General features: G+C 38.9%; 1 protein-coding gene across 8 annotated transcripts in view; it reads right to left on the bottom strand.

Moving 5' to 3' along the window:
• Window positions 1-17118, bottom strand: part of RAB3IP (RAB3A interacting protein) — a 40574-nt gene extending 23456 nt beyond the window's left edge. For 3 of the 8 annotated variants that reach the window (XM_072843250.1, XM_072843247.1, XM_072843251.1), the window contains exons 1-3: window positions 16986-17118; window positions 2772-3047; window positions 1625-1883 (exon numbers count right to left, since the gene is read on the bottom strand). In XM_072843250.1, the coding sequence (XP_072699351.1) occupies window positions 1625-1883; window positions 2772-3022 (510 nt within the window). In that variant the 5' untranslated portion in view covers window positions 3023-3047; window positions 16986-17118. Of the gene's footprint in view, window positions 1-1624; window positions 1884-2771; window positions 3048-7407; window positions 7459-13820; window positions 13940-15679; window positions 15880-16606; window positions 16741-16985 lie in introns of those variants that run through there. The other 5 variants (XM_072843248.1, XM_072843245.1, XM_072843249.1 and 2 more) reach the window with 5 other exon arrangements.
• Between the last annotated feature and the right edge of the window lie 8672 nt (window positions 17119-25790).

Genomic DNA, 25790 nt, shown 5'->3' with positions numbered 1-25790 from the left:
ATAAACAAGTGAAATATACAAAAACTGTAGTACAAAGGTTACAGACAGAAGTATGCTTTTATAAGGTTCTTCCATTGTATATGAGATAGTTTAACATCATTAGAAGGTAGACAGGAAGAAGTTAAATATGTATACTATAAATCCTAAAGCAATCACTGAATTAGCACAACAAAGATACATAATTGATAAGCCAAAGGAGATAAGATGAAATCATAAAAAGAAATGTGGAATTAATCCAAAAGAAGGACAAAGAAAAAGAACAAATGGAACAAACAAAACAGTACAATTGCAGATTTAAACTAAACCATATCAATATCACATTAAGTGTAAATGGTCTAAATATGCCAATTAAAAGGTAGAAATTACTGGAATGGATAAAAAAGCAAAACCTAACTCTGTATCACCTGCAAGAAACTCACTTTAAGGAACACAAAAATAGGTTAAAGATATAAGCTATGTGTATAGCTATTTTAGTTATTGGCCATTCACTGAAGCATTAATAAGGAGACATATATGCCAGGCATTGTATTGTATTATGCTAAGCACCAGGGATACAAAAATCAATGTTATACTCTTAAAAGTCTGGTAGCAAAGAGAGTGGGAATATATGTTTGTGAAATGACACTGACATGCTAAAAATTACACATAAAAAATGTCTTGTCAAGTTTCTAAACGTGAATGGGTCCATTTGATGTAAACTCTCAAGTTTATAGAGTTCATATTATTCCTTTATTGTATTTTTGACATCTGCAATGTCTGAAGTTAGATACCTATTTCATTCCTGCTACTGATAATTTGTCTTTTTTGTCAGTCATGTTAGATGTTTGTCAATACCGGTTTTGTTTTTGTTTTTGTTTTTTTTAAAGATTCAGCACTTTCATTCATTTTCTCTAGTTTTTCTATCGTCAATTTCATTGATTTCTGCTCTTTATTACTTCTTTCTTTCTGTTTGATCTGATTTTACTATTTCTTTCCTAGGTTCTTAAAGTGAGAGCTTAGATTGCTGATTTGAGACTTTTCCCTTTTCCTAATTATAATATTTGGTGCTATAAACTTTCCTCTGAAATGTAATTACAGTCACAGAAAAAGAATAAGACATAGCCATAAAACTGGAAATAGCAGAAATTTTAAACATGACCAAATGGGAAATACAGCAAATTACCAAGAAAAGAAAATTCTCTAAGGTAAAATACAGAAAATATTCAAGCCCAGCTGAATGGGAAAGGTAATTATTACTAAACAATTCCTCAAAACAAAATGATTTGGATGAAATGACTTCAAGTGAAGGACCATAAAGTCAACCACACATAAGGGGAAAACCCACACATAGAACATAACCCACCAAATTTGCATTAATGATACTGTAAGACAGGGAGCAAGCAACATAGGTGACACAAAAAAAAAGTTTCAGATTCTCATTTTCCCAGTGAGTACTATCAGATGAGCTTCTTTACTACTCCACTAATTTCACAGATTCCTAGATGCTGCCCAACAGGAGCTGAGACTGTGCACATAGGAAAGTAAATGTAGCACTGCAATGATTTCATCTGAGTTGCCCCACTTCATGAATAAATGTTAATTTCAGATACAAAACATGAAAGAATAAAGTATCTTTTCTGCTTACCCTCTGAGCTTTTGCAAGTTCTTCTTTTAATCTTTCATAGCCCTTTTCTCTGACTTCCAAAACAGATGGGCTTCGTAAACGGGACAGACTATCAGTACTCAACCCAAAAATATCATCGCTGCCATCACAAGCCTCTGTTATAGTTGCACCCTGTAAAAACTCCCTTTCTGCATTACAGTTGTCCTTTCCTGTAGTTAATTTAGTTAACCCAGTTGTGACTCCAGAGGTAGAACAAGGTGTTGGATCTGTAACATGGATGCTGTAAAGGAGAGTTCAGAAAACATCAGCATATGCTCACACAGATCTGGCATAAACACAAAGGTCTACAACTACACTATCCAATGTGACAGCCACCATGTTTAATGGCAAGAATTTAACATTTGACTTAAAAAATTAATTATTATAAAAAATTAAAATCAAACTAAGACATTTCAAACCTCATAGCCACATGCAGCCAATGGCTATCACATTTTCATTATCACAGAAAGTTCTATTTGATAAGTGTTACTTAAAAATCTTTATAAAAAATTGAATAAAAATCTTTATAAAAGAAAAAATCTTTATAAAGGAAAAAAATAAAAATCTTTATTAAAAAATGAATTAAAATCTTTATAAAAGAAAAAAATGAATAAAAATCTTTATAAAAGAAAAAAAATGAATGACAGTGTTACTCTAGAACAAGGGTCAGAAAATTAAATGCAAGCTAAATCCAGCCTGTTACCTCTTTTGCAAGACTCACAAGCCAAGAATTCATTTTTACATTCTCAAATGGTTGAAAAAAAATCAAAATAATATTTTGTGGCATAGGAAAATAATATGAAACTCAAAATTCAGTGTCCATACATAAAGTTTTATTGGAGTTTATTCATTTACATACTGTCTGTAGCTATTTTCACACTTCAACAGCAGAGCTGCATAGCTACAACAGTGATTGTATGTATGGCTGGCAAAGCCTAAAATATTTACTACCTGGCCCTTTACATAAATAAAGTTCACAGACCCTTGCTCTTTAACATTAACATGTATTGTTCCTTTTCATGGCCAAGCTTATTCAAATTTCCTGAAATAACAAAACTTAAGGTAACCAAGCAAATTGTCCATTTGTTTAACATAATATTCCAAAATAAGGATCTTGATGATCTCCTACCTGACACTAGATATTTCTGCACAATTTAAACGTCTTGGGGATGAATACACAGGTTGTGTGGGAAGATCAGAAACATCTAAGGCATTAGCCTGAAGAGGGGCAGAGCACAGAGCTGAAGGATGTGGCCGATAGATGACACTTGGTGAGGTAGTTTGCTCTTGAGTTCCTGATTCATACACACCAAGAAGGTCTGGAGAAGTAGGTGAAGCAAGGTTTACTTCATGGAAGCCTTCCAAGGGGTCATTAGCCATAGCAAAAGCCTCATCATAAGACAACCTATGTTAAAACAAAAAGTAGGCAGTTATTTTATAGTGACATTTAAAATTAAAACGTATAACTTAGAGAATGTGTTTAAGAGTCCATCATAAATTATAAACTTACAATAAAAGCAAAGAAAAAATACTGTAGTCATTTTAACATTTATTAACCTCAAAGTATAAACATTACAAAAGGCAAACAATCTGATTTGAACAAAACTTGAAAGTTATAGCTAATATGCTATTAAACTGAGTTAACTAATAAGTATGATGAAAAAGAAAAATTTGCTTGATTTTTAATTCTTCTATCATATGACACTGGTTAGAGTAAGAGAGGCAGTTAAAAATATGTATATATAGACGTGCATGCTTGGAATGAGATATATTCGTTATCCTAAACTGTTGACACTGAACAACACAACAACTGGGGCATCAAATCCCCACAGAGTCGAAAATCTACATATAATTTTTGACTCCCCCAAATCTTAACTACTGTTGGCCTGTTGACCAGAAACCTTATCCAATAACAGTCACCTAACATATATTCTGTACTTATATGTATTATATACTATTATTACAATAAAGCTAAAAGAAAATATTAAGGAAAATAAAATACACTTACAGTATTGTGTTTATCCAAACAAAATTAAAAATCCACATTTAAGTGGACCCATACAGTTCAAACCTATGTTGTCAAGGATCAATGGATAATTTCAAATTTAGGTATACCTTTTACCCAAATTATGAAACTGTTCATATTTTGGGCCATTTGAGAATAGGTTTTAGACATGATGCCCATTACCACTTAATATCTCAATATATAAATCTTAAGTACAAGGAGATTTTCCTGTCTAACCATAAAACCATCAAAATCAGGAAGTTAATGCTGATTAATACAACCATTCAATCAATAAGCCCCAGTCAAATTTCATAGAATGCCCCAATAATGGCTTTCTTTATAGGCCCCGGATCCAATTTAGGATAATGCGTTAAGCCTTAAATTTCTCCTCTGAGGGATGAGAATGGGAATGACAACATTCTCTCCATTTTCCAGGGTGCTATAAGGATTAAGAGAATCCAAATAGAGTACTTAACACTGTGCTATGTACTTGGCACACAATAGGACCTCAATAAACATTTGTTACCATAGTCAGCTATTAACAATAACATGTTTCTCCGTAAGGAAAAAGTATTTCACATAACTACTCAATTACATCATCAAGTTTAAAAAGTGTACCACTCACATTTCTAACTTGAAGAATGTAAATCTTATAAATCCTGTATTGATTTTCCACTGTCTACAGGATAAAGTCCAAATTTAACAGCCTGAAAATCAGTCTTCTATGATCTGAACCCAACCCCACTTCTCAATTTTTTCCTTCCTACAATAAAACTGTGATAATCATGAGCAGTATCCTCCCAGAACTTACCCAAATTCCCAAACAAAAGCACCAATATAGCACCTACTTTCTTCATAAAATACAAAAAATTTTATTCGCTAAACTGAAAAATTCTTTCATATCCTTAATAAAAAGAGTTTAAAATAAGACAGGTAAAGAATAAAAAGGCTGCAGTAAAGCAAAGAAGGAAGAGAAGTGACCTAATATTATATTCTCTCAAAAGTACAATTACAATATGTCACAAACCTTCAAGGGTATATACAATGAAAACTGTAACTACTAAACCTGTAACTGCCAAATTTCATATCCAATCAACATTTTCTTTGTTGTAGCAAATAGTTTCAGTCCTCAAAACAAAACTAATTCTCTTTTTCACCCAAAATATTCACTTGCAAAATGAAAGATCATATTAACCAGGAATTTAAAGTGTTTAACACTCAACTTATTATTTTTCATCCAAAAGAATATTCTTCATTCTTTATCAATAATACGCACATACACCAAACATCTAACCCTGAAAATTTCACTTTCACTTGAATATAGCTTACTAATAAATTCACTTTCAAGTAGACAATAGGTTTTCATTAAACTTTGACATTTTATCAGCAACTACTTGAGACTTCCTTTCATCTACCCCTTATGCTTTTAATGCACATCTTTACACCTTACAAGTTCACTGAGTCATAGAATGTGAAAGCATTTGCGTTTCTGGAAATGCAAAATGGTACAAATCCTATGGAGGAAAATCTGACAATATCTGTCAAAATGACATATTCATTAAACCTATGACCCAACATCCCCACTTTCAGGGCTTTATTCCAAAGATACACTAGCAAAATAAAAAAGAACAGATACACGCATAACACTAGCAACATCAGCAAAAGACTGACTACAGTCTTGTTATAGCAAAAGACTGAATGAGCTAATGTACATCTTAATAATGAAGCACTAGACAGCTGTAAAAAGAAGTGAATAATATCTACATACTGCTATGAAGGGATCCTGAGGATATATCAACAAATTAAAAAACAAAATAAGTGACTATGCACAGAAGCTATCTTTTACGTAAGAGAAAATATAATTTTTTAAAAATACATATATATAACATACACATATAACTGTACATGTATGTACAATAGATGTATTACCAAGCATATGGACTTACATTTTAAAAGTGGAAGGATAAACCAAAAACTAATAGAAATAGGGAATCTATAGGAAGAGGAGATAACAGGCATGAAAGAGGACACAGGCATGAAAGCTAGACTTTTCCAAATGGACCTTGCCTTGTAGATTTGAATTTGAACTTGGAACCATGTAAATGATAAAACAATACTAAAGTTTTGAAAAGAATCCCTAGGGATGCCCAGGTGGCTCAGCTGTTTGGCGCCTGCCTTTGGCCCAGGTCATGATCCTGGAGACCCAGGACTGAGTCCCACATCAGGCTCACTGCATGGAGCCTGCTTCTCTCTCTCTCTGCCTCTCTCTGTATCTCTCTGAATAAATAAAATCATAAATAGATAGATGATAGATAGATAGATAGAATCCCTAAAAATAAAACAAATTTAGCTGTGTATTGAACAGTAGCTTAACAACATAAAAAAGAGCTAATATAAGTCGTCTTAAAACATAGACATGCACTTACTGAATACATTCACAAGATAAAAGAATATGAAGAGAGTTAACTATTTTCAGTAATATTATTATTGCTGTCATGAAACTATTAATTTTAAGGAAATAAGTTATCATGTAAATGTCCTTCAGAATTAAGATTTTCAGCATATGAGATACAAATATCAAATCAAAGAAGTAAAAACTCAAGTTCTAAATTTGAATCAATCAGAAAAAAAAAAAAGTCCATTAAAACAAAAAATTCCTAAATTTATTCACTGAGGAGGATAAAAACAACAGTAACCAACTCAGGAGCAATGAGTACCCTTTGTGCCCAGAGTAATATCATTTCCTACAAAAAAAGAACAAGGCCTCCTAAGAGAAATGGCTGATTTCCAGGCCAAGGGCAGTACCGTACAAAATGACCCTGGAACATCCTGTTACACCAGGAAGCAAGAGAGCTATCAAAGACTACTGGAGTGGTATCAAAAGGATTCCCACTAACCAAAGATAGGACAATCTGAACGTCAAACAGATACTATCTGTAAGGAACTGAAACAAAAATATTTTTAAATCACTGAATTCATGATGATACTAAAAATAAAAACAAAATCTCATTAATCTCCTTTCATTGGTGCTAGGGAGCCAATTCATTATTTTGAAAACTGGTAAAATAAAAGAATCAGGTACAAGTAAGAACTAATAAGAATGGGGCATCTGGGTGGCTCAGCGGTGGAGCATCTGCCTTCCTCTCAGGGCGTGACCCTGGAGTCCCAAGATGGAGTCCCACATCGGGCTCCCTGCATGGAGCCTGCTCCCTCTGCCTGTGTCTCTGCCTCTCTCTCTGTGTGTCTCTCATGAATAAAGAAAGAAAAATCTTTAAAAAAAAAAAAAAAAAAGAATAAGAAAGACAAAGCCCTTGGAAGGGCTTTTAGGCATGTCAAAGGTGTGAAAGCAAAACAAATATTGAGATTATAAATATGCTAAAATCTGAAGCAAAAGTAATGAAAATACAAATCTCAAAGAGAGGCAGGTTTGAATCCTGCTTCTGTCTGATTATTGGGCCAACCTGTGCCTAAGCTCTCTCATCCGGAAATCTGTGCCTGGGTTGTGTTGTTTTGTTTAGAGAGAGCGCAGCTGAGCGGGGTGGAGAGGGTGAAGGAGAATCCCATGCTGGGCGTGGAGCCTGATGCAAGGCTCAACCTCCCACACTGACATCATGACCTGAGCTGAAATCAAGAGTCAAGTGCTTAACCAATTGAGCTACCCAGATGCCCCTGTGCCCGGGTTTTCGACCTTACATAACGACAAAGAAAAGAAATGCACATAACACTTAGGACAGCACCTCTGAGCAGTGCCTCGACCTACCATGTATTCATTCCGGAGGATACATTTACACTGTTTAAATTCAAGTCACTTCTGAAAAAGATTATAAGATTAAATTCAGTCCCTTTTTTCAAACATACACAATTTCCATAAAATGTAAGTTAGCTGGTATTGAGCCACCCATCACACTTATCTGAAAATCTTTTGCTCTTTAAAATATAAGGAAGCTTTAAGATTTATTTCATATTTGAAGTTTTCATATGAGAAAAATAAACTGCTATTTTGAAGCAGTAGTATTCTTTGCATCAAGTAATGAAGAATTCAAAGAATTTAATTTCTTTTGGAGATTATCCCAATTCATAAACTAAACCTGTTAAGGATCACTACCAATGTGTGAAAAAGTTGACCACATTAAATTCTTATGGCTGAATTACCAACACAGTCTATCTGCCTTTATTATTACTGAATTCTAAGCAATAAAGCTGACATCAAGTCATAAGGAAAAGTTGACCAAAACAATTTACTTCTGATTACCCATATGTATTTCATGTTATTTCTTCTTCCAAAAAGTATCATCCTAGCAAAAATAGCAGCCAGTATGTGCTGAAAGCTAACTATGTGTCAGATACTGTTGCTAAGAATTTCACATGTATTAGCTCATTTAATCAATGAATGCCTAGGAAAAAATCCTAATGTCATAAAAAAATTTTTCTAATTACAATGAATTTTCTAATTGAAAATAAGAGGCATCCTTAGGATAACTCAAGGAATTAAGATGAATTGCTGGTACAATATTTCAGTTAAAAACTGAAACACTTGGATAAAATGAATACGCGTACGTAATTTAAATGAAATCAAGAAACTCAATTTATATTAGTTCAAAAGAACAAATAAAATCTGTTTTCTCACAAAAAGCACATTCCCCTCATTTGACTTACTTAACAAGCAAGAAACAAAGTATCTACTTCTAGGGGGGAAAAAGCACTTTTAAGCTGTAGCCTTAATCTTTTTCCCTATCAATTTAATATCTGAAAATTAAATACTTTTAATTCTGTATTTGCTAAAATTCCTCCAAGCACATGCTTTGAAAGCAAAACATTTCCAACACAGGAGGTTACACGTACACCGCAAAACAGAAACACCAGTACCTGAAGAAAGCTAAGGTTTTAGTTTTGACCAGTCTCTACTTACACCTGCAAACTTGGACAGGCCATTAAACTTCTCTGAGCCCAAATATCTTCACCTATGTAGTGACTGAACTGGCCCCCAAGATCCTGATTGTAAGATGGTGAGTGTATCTGTGTGTCAGAAGGAAGACCAGGGTCTGACTTCCCAATAGGAAGAATTAACCAGTATTCCCTACCTCACCAAAAAACTTGTACTCTGGAACTAGACTCAGGTCCTAGCCTTACTGGTTACTGACAATGTGACCTCAGAGCTCTAAATTCCTCACCTGAAAAATGTGGATAATAACTGTACTTATCTCAAAAAGTTTCTGAGAATTAACCCAGACAATACTCATCAAGGGATTAGCACCATAGCTGCCACTGACCAATTAAAATTAGTTATTACTAATTATGATGCTAAGGTCTTTTCTAATAATGGCCAAATATTCTTTCACACTATCTCTGCACAAACATCATCATCAAAGAGAAGAAGAAGAAAAAAAAAAAAAAAGGTGTTTTTTTGTTTTTTTTTGGTTTAAAAATATTGTTAAAATTAGAAGTGTGGGTTGCCTGTGTAGCTCAGTGGTTGAGTATCTGCATTGGGTTCAGGTCGTGATCCCAGGATCCTGGGATCGAGTCCCACATCAGGCTTCCCGCAGGGAGCCTGCTTCTCCCTCTGCCTGTGTTTCTGCCTCTGTGTGTCTCTCATGAATAAATAAAATATTTAAAAGTAAATTAAATCATAAGTGTATTGTTCTAAATGCTCTTCCTCAACAAAGCAAGCACCTATATATGATACTGCGTATATATACACACTGTATATAACATACATAGATGTTTACATATGTGTTATTTTCCTCTTTCAATTTATTGACAGACTGCTGGAGGATGGAAGGCAGGGCGGAAGGTCCAGATGCTTTTATTATTCCCAAATGACTTCTTAATTTAGCATGAATTACAGAAGAAACAGCTTCTGTCACTAAAAATTAGACTGCCATTAGTGTATAATGAATTGGAGTGTTACAAATTCCATCTATTCATTCACTTGCTTAAAAAACATTAATGTTTAAAACATATTTAACAAATATTTTTTATTTAACAAATATATGCACCATATATTAGTGCACCTAAAATAAAATTTTCTATCAATTGTGTTTATTCTACATAGAACGGAAGAATGATTGTCAGCTTCAATCCTCAGGGCAAATGCTGGCACCAAGTTCTAAGAATGGCACTACAAAAATGGACTAAAGAGATGGTGCACAGCCTGCTGCGAGCCACTAAATGATTACCCTGAGGGTTGTGGGGGAATGGAATGTTTCAAGCAGAAGTAAAATATAAGCTAGATTTTAAATGCTGAGTAGGAGTCCAATAGATGGACAAGGCAATAAAACAGGACAGTCAGGGAATAACGGTTTGGCGCTAATGAAACTAACAAAGGAGAGAGTGACAAAATCAGGCTGGAGAAGCAAACATGTGACAGATCATTAAAAGCTTCATTTAACATGGAAAATGCGTAGTTTATCCTGAAGAGTTGGTGAGATCTACATTTGAGCAAGTGCTGTGATGGAGTCATTAGGAAAAAATGACTCCCAAGGCAGTGAGGACTTTTAACTAGAGAGGAGAGACTAGAGGCAATTGGTTAAGACGTTACTGCAACAGGCTCGCCAAGAGGTTATAAAGGCCTGATCAAGGTCATACTTTGAGATGGAAGGGATGGAGGTGCACATATACATATATAAACACACAAGAAAAAAAAAAACACACAAGAGTGTGACCTACATTTACACATACACATTCTGCATGTATGACATACACACATATACATTATTCCAGTTATTCCTCGAAGCATACTTTGAACTGGCTCTTATCTCTTTTTTACAGAAAAAGAAACCGGTTCGGAAAAGGTAATTTTGTCAAAGTCAAATGGTCAGTAAATAATGGCTAGGATTCTAACCCTGCTGTGTGTCATTCTGAAACGTGACTCTACTGCACCCAAGAACCACTTAAAAGGCAAAACTGATTGTGGGGTGGAGAGGCAGGATTCAGATAAAGGGTAGATCAAGACAGAGGCTCTCTAGGGCAGGTCTCACTCCATGAACCATAAATGAGTGAACAGTAATCCGTTCTCTAGTAATCTAATGTACAGTACTCTAGTAATCTAAATAGAGTACTGTTTAATCTCTGAACCCTTGTCTTACGTCCAGAAAGGGAAAACTAAAGTTTCTCATGGCTACTGAAATGAGCATTCACTATTGCTTTGTCTTCTTTTTTCCTATATTCTCTTTGCTATCATCGTTTCCTCTCTATTTTGCCGTTTTGTGGGATTTAAAATACTAATTCAGCCTCTTATAGAACTTGGAGGAGGGGAGGAAAGCATATAAATAAAAATAAACAGATGCTTGATTATTGGGGTCTTACCCCTAAATATTCAAAAAAACTTGGATATTTGAGACTAAAGAATTGTTAATTTTTAAAAGTGTGTAACAGTATTGTAACTACTCTTCAATGTTTAAAAAACATATTGAAGTATTTACAGATGAAAGTGTACAATACCTAGAATTTGCTCAAAATAATACAAGAAGGGGAGAAGTAGATAGGACAGGACTTACCCTGTTCGCTGACTCCTGGGCTAAATGATACTTTGAGGTTCATTACATTTTTGCATCTACTTATTTTATTTGAAATTCTCCATAATTAAACAGCTTTAAAACTTATTCAAATACTGTATTAACAAAGGGGAAAAATATATGTGTGGTATTTACATATATAAATAATTTTCCCATTAATATTTACCATAATTTTAAAGTCAGCTTCCCAAACATTTTAGTAGTAACAGTAACAAAAAAGCACATTTCTATTTTAAGAAGCACTCTATGTTATGTGTAAATTTAATTAATAACTAAAGGGAAAAATTGGATGGTCAATCAAGCTACACAATCTTCCCACTCTTATTAAAACAGATCACAAATTAAGTTCCATTTACGAATTTACAGGATGCAAATGCACAACCTGACTTATTTAGAGATGCTAGTTATTGCAAATCCTTAAATTAAGGGTTTTCAGAAAATGCTCAGAAATTAGCAACTGGCTTATGAATATTGTATTTACAAATCCTTGGAACAGAAATATTAAAAAATAATGTTTTCCAAGTTTCTTTTTCCTAATAGTGGAAGCCTTCTTATTTTACATGTGCAAGAATATATGTCAACATTCAGCAGGCACTGAGATGTATGTTGACTGGATAAAAAAAAAAAAGCAATAAAAGTCTTTAGAGAGGGAATGAATAGCAAAGCAGAAAGAGTAGAGTGATTCCAGGCTACCTTGGAATCAAAAATAGAGGTAAAACAATTAAGTTCCTTGAAAGAGTATCAAGACTAGATAAACTGAGTTTGTAAAAAGTTTGGGGCACCCTGAGCATTTTATCAAAGTAGTTTCAGAAAACTTTTCTAGCTCAGGTTCCGTCATTAACTAGCTGTGTAAACTTGCACAAGTCACTTAATTTCTCTGGGCCTCAGTTTCAACATCTATAAATGGGTGGTATTACCTCCAGTACCTATATCTGAAAAAAAAAAATCAAATGGCTTACCTGTCAGTGTAAAAATGTTCCAGAGATTGCAAAGCACAATACAAACACGTGCTATCTATAAAAATATAAGAAGGGGACGCCTGGGAGGCTCAGCAGTGGAGCGCCTGCCTTCGGCCCAGGGCGTGATCCTGGAGACCCAGGATCGAGTCCCGCATCGGGCTCCCTGGGTGGAGCCTGCTTCTCCCTCAGCCTGTGTCTCTGCCTCTGTCTCTCTCTGTGTGTCTCTCATGAATAAATTAAAAAAAAAAAAAAAAAGGATCTAAGAATGAATACAGGAAAGAGAAAATCACAAGAGCATACTAAGAGTTTTGTCTTACAACCACAAGGGATCCTTATTTATCTAACATAAAAAGGAAAACAAGTTTTCTCCTGACATATAGAGTTCAAATGTAATTTTCTTCCTATAAAAAATTAATGCATTTTTAGTTTTCTGAAAAAAAGTACTTTACTTTTTCTGAATTTATTTTGTTTTGTTTTTTTATATTTTACCCTGACCTCTCAACCAGATGCTCCCAAACACTCACTACTACTATCTGGGCACATCAAATTACCATTCACTTATTTAATTAATTCATAGCAAAAAAAAAAAAAAAAATTAATTCTTAGCATCATATGCTCTTTTAAGCTTCTAAGTTACTCTCACGTACTTGCAGAGTTTCTTTATACCAGACGACAGTTCACGTGTGTAGACTTCTATCCACCTCATTACGTACGCTTATGTTTACAACCCTGCTAACTACAAGAAATAAATCCTCTACAAACTTGAACTATTTCAATAATTTCCATTCATTTCCTCTGAGTAATCTCAGCGTATGGCTACAGCTTTCTAATTTTCTGATGCCCATACTCTAATATGAATCAAGATGACTTTTTCACCTTTTTCTAACCATGACTAGATACAATTCAAGCTTATAAAAACTACCTCATTTAGTTGTTAAGTTGAAAAGGAAAACAGAGGGAAAAACAGCAAATTCATGCTACCTGCTGGAAGTATATCCCTCCCCTCTTTCCCTTAGTCCCTGCGATTCTTACTCCGCACATACTTCCGTTACTCCTGCTAGATCAACCTCAGCACATCCTGACATTCTTCCACTGACACGCATCACCAAACACAGCCCAGTACCTCCGGGTTCCAGGCCCAGTGCTAAAGTGGTAACACGGAGTAGGATGACTTAGGCCCTGCCTTCAAGGCACCTGTACACTAGAGACAGAGAACTCACTGTCAACAAACATTAGAAGACAATATGACTGCCAAAACTAAGAAAAGCATGTATTCCATACTCTGGAGGCATAAAAGAGAGAGAGAGAGAGAGAAAAAAAAAAAAAGAAAGAAATACTACCTGGAAAAACTAAGGAGAACAGGAGAAATTAGCTAGTAAGGAGTTTTCAAAAGCTCAGATATTTTATTTTTAAAATACCCAGGAGAAATGAAGTATTTAATTTAGGAATCAACTTACTACCCTTTAGTGAACTACACCTGAACTGAAACTTTATGTGAGATAAAGCTTTACACTTAAAAAAGTGTACTCCCTCCGAATATCCTGAAAGTTTTCCCTCATTACCTTAACACGCACTACCTGTCCACAACTCATCCTTCCTCCCCACTCTCCAACTGTTTCTAATGCTTTGTCTTGTTTGGCACTCCTTAAAATGACAACAGGTACGTGTGAAACATGACTTCTAAATTCTGAGAAACTTACAAAACACACGAGAGTGATTATAAGGCCTGTCTTCTGGGCTCCATGAATCCTTTCCTTTCACTTCTCACTGTGACTTGCAGAGTAGATAAATGCTCAATGAAGATCTCATTTACAAATCTCTGGTGACACATCAAGAATTACTTATTATACTAATATTAAGTATCTCATAAAAGCTTAATTAAAAACAATTCAGTGTTACAATCTACGCATGAAGTAGTGGGGTGTAGCGTTAAGAGCATGGACATTAAACACAAACTGCCTGACTTTTCTAATCCAGTCCTGTCGCTTCATTAGCCGTGTGACCTTAAAGCAAGCTACGTAACTTCCCAGTGTCTCAGTCTTCTCAACTATAAAATGGAACAAAGCATTAGCTAACTCCCAAGTCACTATGAGAGTCAATGACTTGGGATAGTGCTTAGACCAGAATCTGACACCCGGTAAGCTATAAGCTCAATAGCAGGAGAAGCAGTAGAGGTAGCACCATCACCAGAAAACCTGGATGCTTTTAAATTAGAAATACAAATGACAATAACACCTTTCATCAGCTGTCTGCTTAAAACTATAAAGCTCTTCTACAGAAGATGTAGAAAGGAATGGAAGGAGCAAGCGTGTTAAGAGTTCCGTTTAGGGCAGCCATACTCAGATTTCAATCCCGGCTTTGCCATTAATCATCTATAAGACCACCAACAACTAAGTAACCACAGGCAAGTTATTTTACCTGAGCCTCAATTTCCTAATCTGTAAAATGTGATAATACCACCTATATCCCAGGAATTCGAGACCAAAAGAGTCAAGGTACCTAGGACACAGTGTATGGCCCACTACCAAGCTAGTATTTGCTGCTTTCCCCCATCCCCCACATCTCACGTGGAGTACTCATTTAATTCGCATCCCCCCATTAAAACGTTCCTATTAGTCTGAATCATGTTGAAAACAGTCGAAAACTGGCAGTCACATGGTTTGACCTAATACTCTATCCACTTACAAATGGAGAAAATAAGCTTAGGGAGGTTATATGATTTACTGAAGATCACATGCACAGTAAGTAATGGAAATAAAACTTCAAAACAGATTAATAGTTTTTCATTTCACTAGCTGATGGTTTAGTCAGTCCCGCCGAGAAGAGGGGGGAAAAAAATGCACTAACTACAATAATAGATGCAAAACTACTGTGAACTACAAGTTTTTGCTCTGCTGTATTAAACACTGCTGGGGATCTAGATTTCTAAGAAACTTTCCATTATAAAAATTATTTGTGGAATACCTGTGTGTGTGTGTCGTGGGGAACTGAGGGTTTAAAAAAAGTTACAGGAAAAAAAATACTAAAGGAAGCTTATGCAAAACTATACTAATTCAAAAAGTACAGTATATCTAATTAGAAAACCCACAAATTGCCAAACAAGTATCTAACCTGGTAAAAGGTTAGAGGTATTCAATATCACAGTTGAATTGTTGCCCAAACACACAAGGAGGAGTTACAGTAAAGTGTTCCTCTTTGATTAATGAACGTATGAACTAATACATTAACTTTAGTGGAAAATGAAAAAAAAAAAAATTCAAAGGCTTTTCTTCCAGTAACAAGGAATACGCTACTGTAGTAAAATAGTAGGAACTGCTACAGTAACTTCTATAAATTCCACAAGGGCTTTAGGATTAGATCCCATAAACCACAGCTGAGATTCAATGTCTGTCCACACATGGAAAGCCCTATTAAAATGCGCAGTACTAGTACTAGTAAATAAATAACAAACGTTAACAGAACAAGGCCCCATAAAACTGGTGGAATATTTAACAGTATCAAATATTTACTATGACCTACAAATCTATTCTGCCTCTTTTCCCCTTGATTTGTCACTCACCTTTAAAAAAAAAAAAAAAAAAAAAAAACCAACCGTATGAACAACAAAATAAGAATGAGGATAAGGAACAGAACCCGGGTCTTCCGATCAATTTACAACAGGACAGTTTTAATCCGCTTATCGGTCTCCTCCAGTTATGCAATCATTCCACGGCAAAAGATCACAGGGCTTTTTTTTTTTCCTACCCTGAAAGGAAGGGGCTGGAGCGGGAAAGAGGAGCGTGAAACAGGTGGCCTGGGGATACGCGGTCCTTCCACGAACCTACACCCGCTGCGGCTTCAGGGTCGGCACGGGGTACCCCGCATCCCCCGAGCCAGGCAGGTCTGCTTCCTTCATCCCACAAGTGGCACCTCTTCGCGCGCCGCGGAGTGCACCTGGCATCGTCACTTGTCGAGTCCACCGGCGCTGGCCGGCCCCGCCGACACCTGCCCACACCTGCCCACCGTGACCCCTACGCCCCGGCCCCGCGCGTCGCTCGTCCCTCCGGGGGGGACTCCGCGGCCAGGCCCACGGCCTCAGCGCGCCCCAGGTCCCGCGCCGCAGGGTCCCCACCTGTTCGGGCGCTCTGGGAACCCGCCCCCGTGACCCGCCCCCGCGACCGCGAGCCCCCATCCCCGCCCCGCCCCAGGTCCCGCGCGCCGCGGGGTCCCCACCTGTTCGGGCGCTCTCTCGGGACCCGCCCCCCCGTGACCCCCCCGCGACCGCGAACCCCCATCCCCGCCCCGCCCCAGGTCCCGCGCGGCGCGGAGTCCCCAGCTGTTTGGGAGTTCTCTTGGAACCACCTCCCCGTAACCCGCGCCCCCGCGACCGCGGGCCCCCCCGCGGGGTCCCCACCTGTTGGGGCGCTCTCTCGGGACCCGTCCCCCCGTGAACCCCCCGCGACCGCGAGGCCCCCCATCCCCGCCCAGGCCCCGCCCCGGTCCCCACCTGTTGGGGCGCTCTCTCGGAACCCCCCCCTGCTCCGAGCCGCGCGCGCCCGGCCGACAGGTACCCCGGGCTCCGGGTCGCGGGCGCTCGGGGCCGCGCAGTTAATGAGTAACGCGCCCGCGCCCGGGGCCGGGGCCGGGGCCGGGGCCGGGGGAGGAGCTGCTGCTGCTGCTGCCGCCGCCCCAGGCACCCCGAGGCGCCGAGCCCGCCGCCGCCGCCCGCCGGGTCCCCGCCCCCACCTGCACCCGCACCTGCACCTGCGCGGCCGCCGCTCGGGGCTCGCGGGCGGGAGGCGGGCGCCGCGGGGGGGCGGGGGGGCGGGGGCGCGGGGGGGGCGGTGCTCCGCGCCCGGGCCTCTGCCTCCCGCGGCTGCACTCACCTGACGAAACCACCGGGGCCGCTGCCCGCGCCCAGCGGAGCTCTCCGCGCGGTACCGAGCGCGCCCGGGAGCCGCGCCGAGGGCACAGGGCGGCCGGCAGACGCCGCTACACGCTCGGCCGCGGCGGGCGCACTGCGCCGGGGCCGCCGGGGGAGCGCGGGACTGCGCCTGCGCGGGGGGCGGGGCCGGGCGCCGGGAGCGGCCGGGGGCGGGGCCGAGGCGGGGCCGGGGCGGGGCCCGCGGGGGCGGGAGGAGCCGGTGCGCTCCGGCGCCCCCTGGCGCCAGGCGGGGTCTTCGCAGGGTCCGGGGCGCGCGGCAGGTGCCTGGGCGGGCGGTTGCCGTGGGAACGGGGGCTCCCCGCGCGGGGCGGGGGCGCCCTGGGCTCTGCAGGCGGCGCGAGTGGGGGGCCGCGAGCACAACCTGCAACTCGCAGTCCACGCGTACCTTACCCTGTGCGGGGGGCGGGGGGGGTGCGACTGGGGTGGGACACACCGGATTCCATCCTTTGCACAGCGCCTAGAGCATTCGAGAATGTCCCTTCTGTGCCCGCCTTCTCTCTTTTGGGTCAACTTTTTTTTTTTTTTTTTTTTTTAGACCAAACTTCCACCCCACTTGAGTTCTCCAGATAGGAAAAGTGAAAATACAGCACGAAATTCCCAACTCGGATCCAAAAGGGGCGATCACCGTTTATGTCTCTAGGTTTAGCAAAAGACGTGCAATTTATGGGACAGACATTGAATTGGGCCATCATTATAAATATTGATCATATTGGTTAGAGGCAATGAAGAGGAGTAGATTAGGACCACAGGAATCAATTCCTGGGCTTGAAATCGCTATTGCTGGCTGGGTGACTTTGGGCAAGTTGATCTCTAATAGTCCCAATTTTCTCCTCGGTAAGCAGGGATAATAAGTGTATCTACCTCACTGAGTTTTTTTTTTTCTTTTCTCGTTCAGAGATTAAGTGGTCTAATACATGTAAAAGAGTGTACTGCATGATGCACAGGGCCTCATGAATATCAGCTATTATTATTAATAACGTTGTTGTTTTCATCCACCTATAATCCAAACAGAAATCTGGAAAGTCATTGTTTACTCTTTTATATCCCATGGCCAATGTAGCAAGTCTTATCCATTCTAATTCCCAAATAATTATTAAATCTATCCCATTTCCTATTCACTGTCACGAGATAATCTTCCTCCATGAGTGGACTCCTAACTATCCTCCCTTCCACTGATGTCCTGTCCTGGGTGAATAGTATTACTCGTCATTTACTGGGCTCCATCTCTGTGCCTACTGCTGGACACAGGGACAAAGAAACCATGACACACAATCTCCGCTGCAAGAACTGGAACATAGCAGGGGAGACAGGCATTAACCATAACTAGGTGGGATGGATAAACTCAGCATACAGCAAACTACGGGGTTCTGCAGTCTTGTACTCTCTCAGACATGTCATGTTTGCATATGCTACTCCTTTTTCTTGCTAAGTCCTGACCTTCCACCTTTTCCTTACCTAATTCCTGCTTATCCTTCATTATCCAGACTAAGCATCAATTCTGTTGTGAACCCTTCCCTGTGGCTTGCCACTCAGCCCTAATCCGCCCTCGTATGGGTTAGGTGCTCTTGACTCTGCTCCCAGAGGACCTTGTCTCTTTCTTGCACTTATCACGTAGAATGATAATTGCAGTTTATCTATTTTCCTAATTACTATGAATCTCTTGACAACTAGCACAAGACCTGACATGTAGTATGACTGGCTCAATAAAGGCAGATGAGTAAATGGCATACATGCAGATGTACTATCTTGTTATATAAATGTTAAAAGGACAGGCCCTGTGATATGTTTGATACAGGAGTGAAGACATCAAGCATCTACTGGAAGTAGTAAGCAGTACCCTTATGCCTGAGTCCCAGGCTGGTCCATTTGCAAATCTAAGAGGTCTTCGGAATGTATGTAGAGGTGTTTCCTCTCACATACTTAACCTGTGAACACAGTTTGAGGATGAGAAGAGTGATATGAGTAGTCACCTACAATAACATCTCATTGTCCTTGCAGCACAGAGACCAAGATGCATTACAAAGCGTGAAACACTCAGAATCTCAGCCTGCAAAGTATATAAAGTGTTGTAAGCATCTTCCATTAGATTGCTCACCCATATATTAAAGGATAGACCCTTCACAAACTTTAAAAACATGATAGATTTTGTGGGGTGCTCAAATTTGCTTTCTTTCTCTTTCATTCATATAAAATAATACTGTACTTTAAACGAGATCTTAAGACTTTCCCATCCATTCCTGATTCCAGAAAATGAAAGAGGTGATTGCAAATATCTAGAAATTTTCAATTGAACAAGTCTTTCTAGAGTTGTTATCCTTAGTTATAATCTTTTATTGCTTGTTTGCCTCTTTTTTTTTTTTTTTTTTTTTACAAAGCCCGGAAACTAGGTACTTCCCAGTTTCAAGCTGACTTCACACTGTGTCATGAGTCTTTTATAAAAAACAATTGGACCTAGGTAGAAGGGTAGTTAGTCTTCCTCTTTTCAGATGGGGAGCTTGGGCCACCAAAGTTAGGACCTGGGTCTTCAGAATACAGGGTAATATCTTACAAACAAATGAGGCTAAAACTCTAAAAAGCATACCGGACTTCATGTCCTGCAAAATGGCACACTAGAGACTGGCTGATTGTCCCATGAAAAGCAACTCAAAATGCTCAGTAAAATATATATAATATCTTATCAAACATTTTAATAAGCTGACAAGAACATAAGAAATCCTCAAGGGCAAAAAACTAAGTAAAGCAGGAACCCAGACAGTAAATAATAATGCAAAAACAAAACAAAAACAAAACAAAACAAAACAAAAAAACAAAGAGGAAGGAAAAAGCTGGTTACAGGGAAAAATAAACCAAGAATAATCTATCATTTCCTTGTCTAGCAAAATAATTATTTCTGAGCCAGTGTTTGCATTCCCATAAAAATTTGCTTTTGCAACTCCTGTACAAAAGGAGAGCTGTCTCTGAAGTGTCTTTTATTAGATCAGTTATGGACAATTCTGCATTTCAGGCCCTTTTTCTGAGGTTGGAATAAACAACTAAAAAAAATTGGACGGCTGAGAGAAAAAAGGTTAACAGGAGAGCTTAGACTCTAAAAATGTACGGTTTTCTCAGAGTCATTTTAACAAGCTGCATACATTGCCATCTATTAAACACATACTTATGACAGGCACATAAATAATCTGCAGTGAGAAGAGAAGGAGACGTGAGGCACAATGAGAGACCTCGTGGCTTCCCCACAGTCCCAAATTCCTCCTGAGGCGTCCTTCATTCCTACGCATAGGTTCTGTGACAAATCCTTGCATTCTTTTTTTTTTTTTTTTTAAGATTTTATTTATTTATTCATGAGAGAGAGAGAGAGAGAGAGGCAGAGACACAGGCAGAGGGAGAAGCAGGCTCCACCCAGGGAGCCCGATGCGGGACTGGATCCCAGGACTCCAGAATCACGCCCTGGGCCGAAGGCAGGTGCTAAACTGCTGAGCCACCCAGGGATCCCCAAATCCTTGTATTCTTAAAAGAATTCCCCCATTTTGCTTAGATTCGGAATCATTGGTGGCTCTCTGATCAACGCAGACACAGGAGGTCTTCATCATATGGCTTTACCATATTGAACAAGCAGCTTCTACCTTATGGTCCATAATGGCTGCTCCAGCTTCAGCCATCACATCCTTATTTCCAGCCAGCAGAAAAGAGATAGGGGCAGAAAAGGACACACCCCTCTTATTTAATAACACTTGCAGGGGCATCCAGGAAGCCCAGTTTGTTAACTGTCTGACTCTTGGTTTTGGCTCAGGTCATGATTTCATGGGTCTTGGGATCAAGCCCCGCATCAGACTCAGATCTCAGTGAGGAGTCTGCTTGAAGTTTCTCTCCTTCTGCCCCTCCTCCTACTCTCCCTCTTTCTCTCCCAAATAAATGAATAAATCTTAAAAAAAAAAAAAAAAAAAAAAAAAAACACTTGCAGAAGTTGTTGTAAACATCACTATGCTTACCCCCCATTGATCAGAACTTAAGTATAAGTGACATTGAAACATGTCCTTTCTATCTGATAGCCACGTGCCCAGCTAAAAATCAGTAGTTCTAATACTAAAGAACAAGAGGAGAACAGATCTTAGAGGGAACTAGCCGTCTCTGGCTCATCATCTGAGCTGACTTCAGAGGAGGAAAATGGTGCTGGGGGAGAAGGTACAAATGGAGCAAAGGCAGGGGGCATGGTAACGAAAGTGTGCAGAGGGTCCAGTGATGGGGAGCAGGGCACACTAGTGGCACCCGGACCACGTACAGGTGGATGGTGCCTGGAGAGATACATGGCAGCCAATCGGTGGGAGATTATAAATGCCAAACTGAGGAATGCGGCCTTTGGGAGTCAGAAGGGAGTTCCTAAGAGATTTGGGGTTGAAATGGTCAAAAGGGTGCTTCAAGAAGAGTAATGTGGTGGCAATGCCCAAAATGTACTCAGGGCTGGGGGGTGAGGGGTTGGGGTAATGGGAGGCAAGAAGATTAAATAGGAAGCTACTGTGAGATAATGAGTGCCTACACTGTGATAAATACAGGAAAGGAGAAACATTTCAAAGGATGAATTTGTTTAATGCAGCAAGCCATTAAATATCCCCCCTCTCTCTCTCTCCCTCCCTCTTTCTTTCATGTTCAGCATCCATTATACCTTTTTGAAATCAGCACAATGATTTTATTTGGAGAAGTACCCTTTCACCATGTTCAGTCCATATGATTCAAGTGGAACAGATTTCTGTCTCTCCAAGGGTGAGCATGTGACCCAGGCTTAAGCAATCAGATCAAAGATGTCGAGGGCTATAGCCATCAGGAAGCATTAACAAAGCACACTGTCAGACAAATAAAAGACTAACCCTGGAGGCAAAACCAACAGTCCTGCATTTGAAACAAGGGAATCAAGTATATGTGTTGGCAGCAGTGCCTCCAGTCAACCTGACTTATTAAAAAGAGAGGGAGGTAAGGCACAGTTGAAAGAGCAATGTTCAAACATCCCATATATGCAGGAAGCATTCTGTTGCTGAGGCAAGATGGAAAAAAGACTGCGACTTGAGCAGTCCTACCACTGCCAGTCTCTGAGAAGGAGAAATTGAAGGCGGTCATGCATGATCTTTGTTTTGTATCATAAGGATTTCTGTTAGGCATGGTCCCTTTCTCAGTACAAACTTTCTGCACTTAGCATTCCTTGGAAAACTTGGAAAACTCCTTCAAAGATGAGTAATCAATCAAAAAGGAACCAGTGGGGGGATCCCTGGGTGGCGCAGCGGTTTGGCGCCTGCCTTTGGCCCAGGGCGTGATCCTGGAGACCCGGGATCGAATCCCACGTCGGGCTCCCGGTGCATGGAGCCTGCTTCTCCCTCTGCCTGTGTCTCTGCCTCTCTCTCTCTCTCTCTGTATGACTATCATAAATAAATTAAAAAAAAAAAAAAAAAAAAAGGAACCAGTGGGATCCCTGGGTGGCGCAGTGGTTTGGCGCCTGCCTTTGGCCCAGGGCGCGATCCTGGAGACCCGGGATCGAATCCCACATCGGGCTCCCGGTGCATGGAGCCTGCTTCTCCATCTGCCTGTGTCTCTGCCTCTCTCTCTCTCTCTCTGTGACTATCATAAATAAATAAAAATTAAAAAAAAAAAGGAACCAGCATGCAAAGATACCATAAGAAAAAAGAGAACAGGAAAAAAAATGCCAAATTAAAATTTTCATTAAAAAATAAAAACCTTGTCATTTAGCAAAAGAACATTTTATTTTTATTTTATTTTTTAATTTTTTTTTCAAAAGAACATTTTAACCAAACATAGTCATAAATTTTCAAAGTTAACAGTACAACTTAGAAGAAGGTCTCACCAGAACCCAACCACGCTGGCACCCTGATCTTGGACTTCCAACTTCCAGAACTGTGAGAAATAAATTTCTGTTGTTCATCAGCTTCCCAGTGTATGGTATTTTGTCATAGCAGCCCAAATGGACTAAGTAGGGTTATTTGGAAGAGTTGGAAGACTTAGAACCACTCTAGTGTTTATCACCAGAAGAACAAGGTTAAAAATGGTAGATGCACATCATGGAGTATTAATACCACAGTTAGAAGCAACTGGTAAGAAGGCCACAAAGCAACATGGATGGCTCTTACATAGTGCTAAGTGGAAAAAAAATTAGATATACAATCAATATCATGCAGGTACATTAGAAAGTATATACATAAAAAATACACATTTTATAGAAACACATACAAATATACACACTTAACACATTTGAATGGTTGCCTGCCTGGGGAATAGGAATAGGAATAAGAAGGAAACCAGTAACACTAACTTTGCATGATCAACTATAATAATGTGGCATGAACTGATAAATATGATTAACTCAACTTTCTTAACTCTGTTTACTTGAAATCTTAAAAAATGAAGCAAGACCACAAAAAAACTTCAAAATTCAAGAAGAGGGGGGATCCCTGGGTGGCTCAGTGGTTTAGTGCCTGCCTTCGGCTCAGGGCGTAATCCTGGAGTCCCAGGATCAAGTCCCACATTGGGCTCCTTGCATGGAGCCTGCTTTTCCTTTTGCCTGTGTCTCTGCCCCCTCCCCTCTTGTCTTGATGAATAAATAAAATCTTAAAAAAAAAATTGAAGAGGGAGGAAAAGTACTAAACTATTTCAGAAATGAAGACAAACTTGGAAACAGCATAAAAGAGAATAAACATTTGTTAAGGAAAAAATTAAAAACAAAATACAGTATTTGTAAAGTGCCATGGAATATCAAATTAAAAGAAACAAATAGAATGAAATGGAAATGAACAAATTGAAATAATTAGAAAATTATGTAAATGAAAGAAACAAAAGAAATCCAATAGATGCATAATGAAGAAATAAAACCAAGAAAAGACTTTAGATATTGGAAAAGGGCGGAAAAATAAAGCTCAAATATCTTTAGAGACTTTTCAGAAATAAAAGACCCAAATCTATAGATATAAATGTATGTCATATTCCAAAAAAAATGGCACAGAATAAATAGTGAAACTAAGACCTATTGTGGTAAATCTATTATATTTCAAAGCTAATGAAAATCTTTTGGATATCTAGGTAAAAATGATCAAGGCATCTGTAAGGAGGAAGAAGATCAAAATGCGATCCAAAGGATTTTATATCCAGGAATTTTATAACAGAGAAGCTTATTTTTTTTAAAAAAAGATTTTATTTATTAATTCATTTTAGAGAAAGAGAGAGAAAAACAGAGAGCATGAGCCAAGAAAGTGGGGGCGGGGGCGCTCGGGGTGTGGGGGAAGCATAGGGAGAGGGAGAGAAAGAACCTCAAGCAGATTCCCCGCTGAGCTTAGAGCCTGTTGCGGGGCTCCATCCCATGACCCTAAGACCTCATGGTCTGAAATCAAGAGTTGGATGCTTAACCGACTAAGACACCCGGGTACCCCCAGAGAAGCTTATTTAAATTCAAATGTAATATACAACATTTTTTAACATGAAGCAATATGATTTTCCTGAGCTCTTTTGTAGGACACGAGCAGAGAATGAACTTTATCCACCAAGAGATGAATTTAGGACCAACAAAAGAGAACCAAACAAAACAAAGAACCCACAAAAAAAGAAAACTGACAGTGATCATTGAATCCATTTAACTGGAGAATTAAATCTAAAACAAGTGTGACAATTATGGTCATTGAACAGAGAGTAAATTCTAAATCCTGACAATGTAGCAATGAAACAAGCAATAGAAGATGCGAGAGAAAAGAAATACGGTAAACACTACAAAAATATATGTATAATTAGGGAATGGCAAAGAAGGAAGAGGAAGTATACTGCTTATTGCTTTGAATAATATCTAAAAAATATAAAGTTATTAAGATAACCACTGGAACAGAAATACATGCTTTCCAAACTCAAAAACATGCATTCCAAAGAGTATACAGGCCATAGAGTGACAAAAGGTTAAATGAGCAATGTAAACTAAAAGCATGACAAAAAAATGATATAGGTTAAAATAGAACATAACTTTCATTTCAATAAAATATAAAAAGATTAAATTTACCAATTAATTGAAAAATTTTCTCAGATGTAATATCAAAGCAAATCCCAACTATATGCTATGTATATATGCGTAAGATGATGAAAACAAAGTGCTTTAGAATGAGAATGAAAGCATATTAAGTAAATGAAGCCAATATCAAAATTTTATCTTAAACAAAATTTAATTCAGGGAAAAAGCATTAAATGAGACAAGACAAGCACTTTATAACAATAAAGCATAAGAAACAAAAATTAAGATCTCACACTTATAAATACCTATATACCAAATTGCATAGCATTGAAATTTATAAAGAAAGAACTACAGCACTTTCAAAGAGAAATCAATAAGAAACATGATGAATTTACCTCTCATGCAGAACAGATCAAGTGGTAAAAAATAATAAAGTAAATAAGGATATAAAAGCCCTAACTAACATAATTAATAAGGTAGGTTATATATGTATATTTATAAATTTCTATAAACAGATGTGAGAGAGAATAAGAATATATCTCCTTTTCATATACCTATGCACTATTTACAAAAACTGACTATGCATCAAAAGGGGCTTCAAACAGGCCTTAAAGCAAGGGAATCCTTATTTATTCTCTGCCCCCTTCAGTAGAGCTGGTTACTCTGTTTATTTCCTTTGCATACCGAATTTCCAGATGTCAAAAAAAATTAAAAAGCTTGAAAACCACCGTGACCCACATACACTTAATAATGTAAGCATGT

This window comes from Canis lupus, chromosome 11 (genome assembly GCF_048164855.1).
Source record: "Canis lupus baileyi chromosome 11, mCanLup2.hap1, whole genome shotgun sequence".
Lineage (NCBI taxonomy): Eukaryota > Metazoa > Chordata > Mammalia > Carnivora > Canidae > Canis > Canis lupus.
This window is presented reverse-complemented; position numbering and strand designations above follow the sequence as displayed.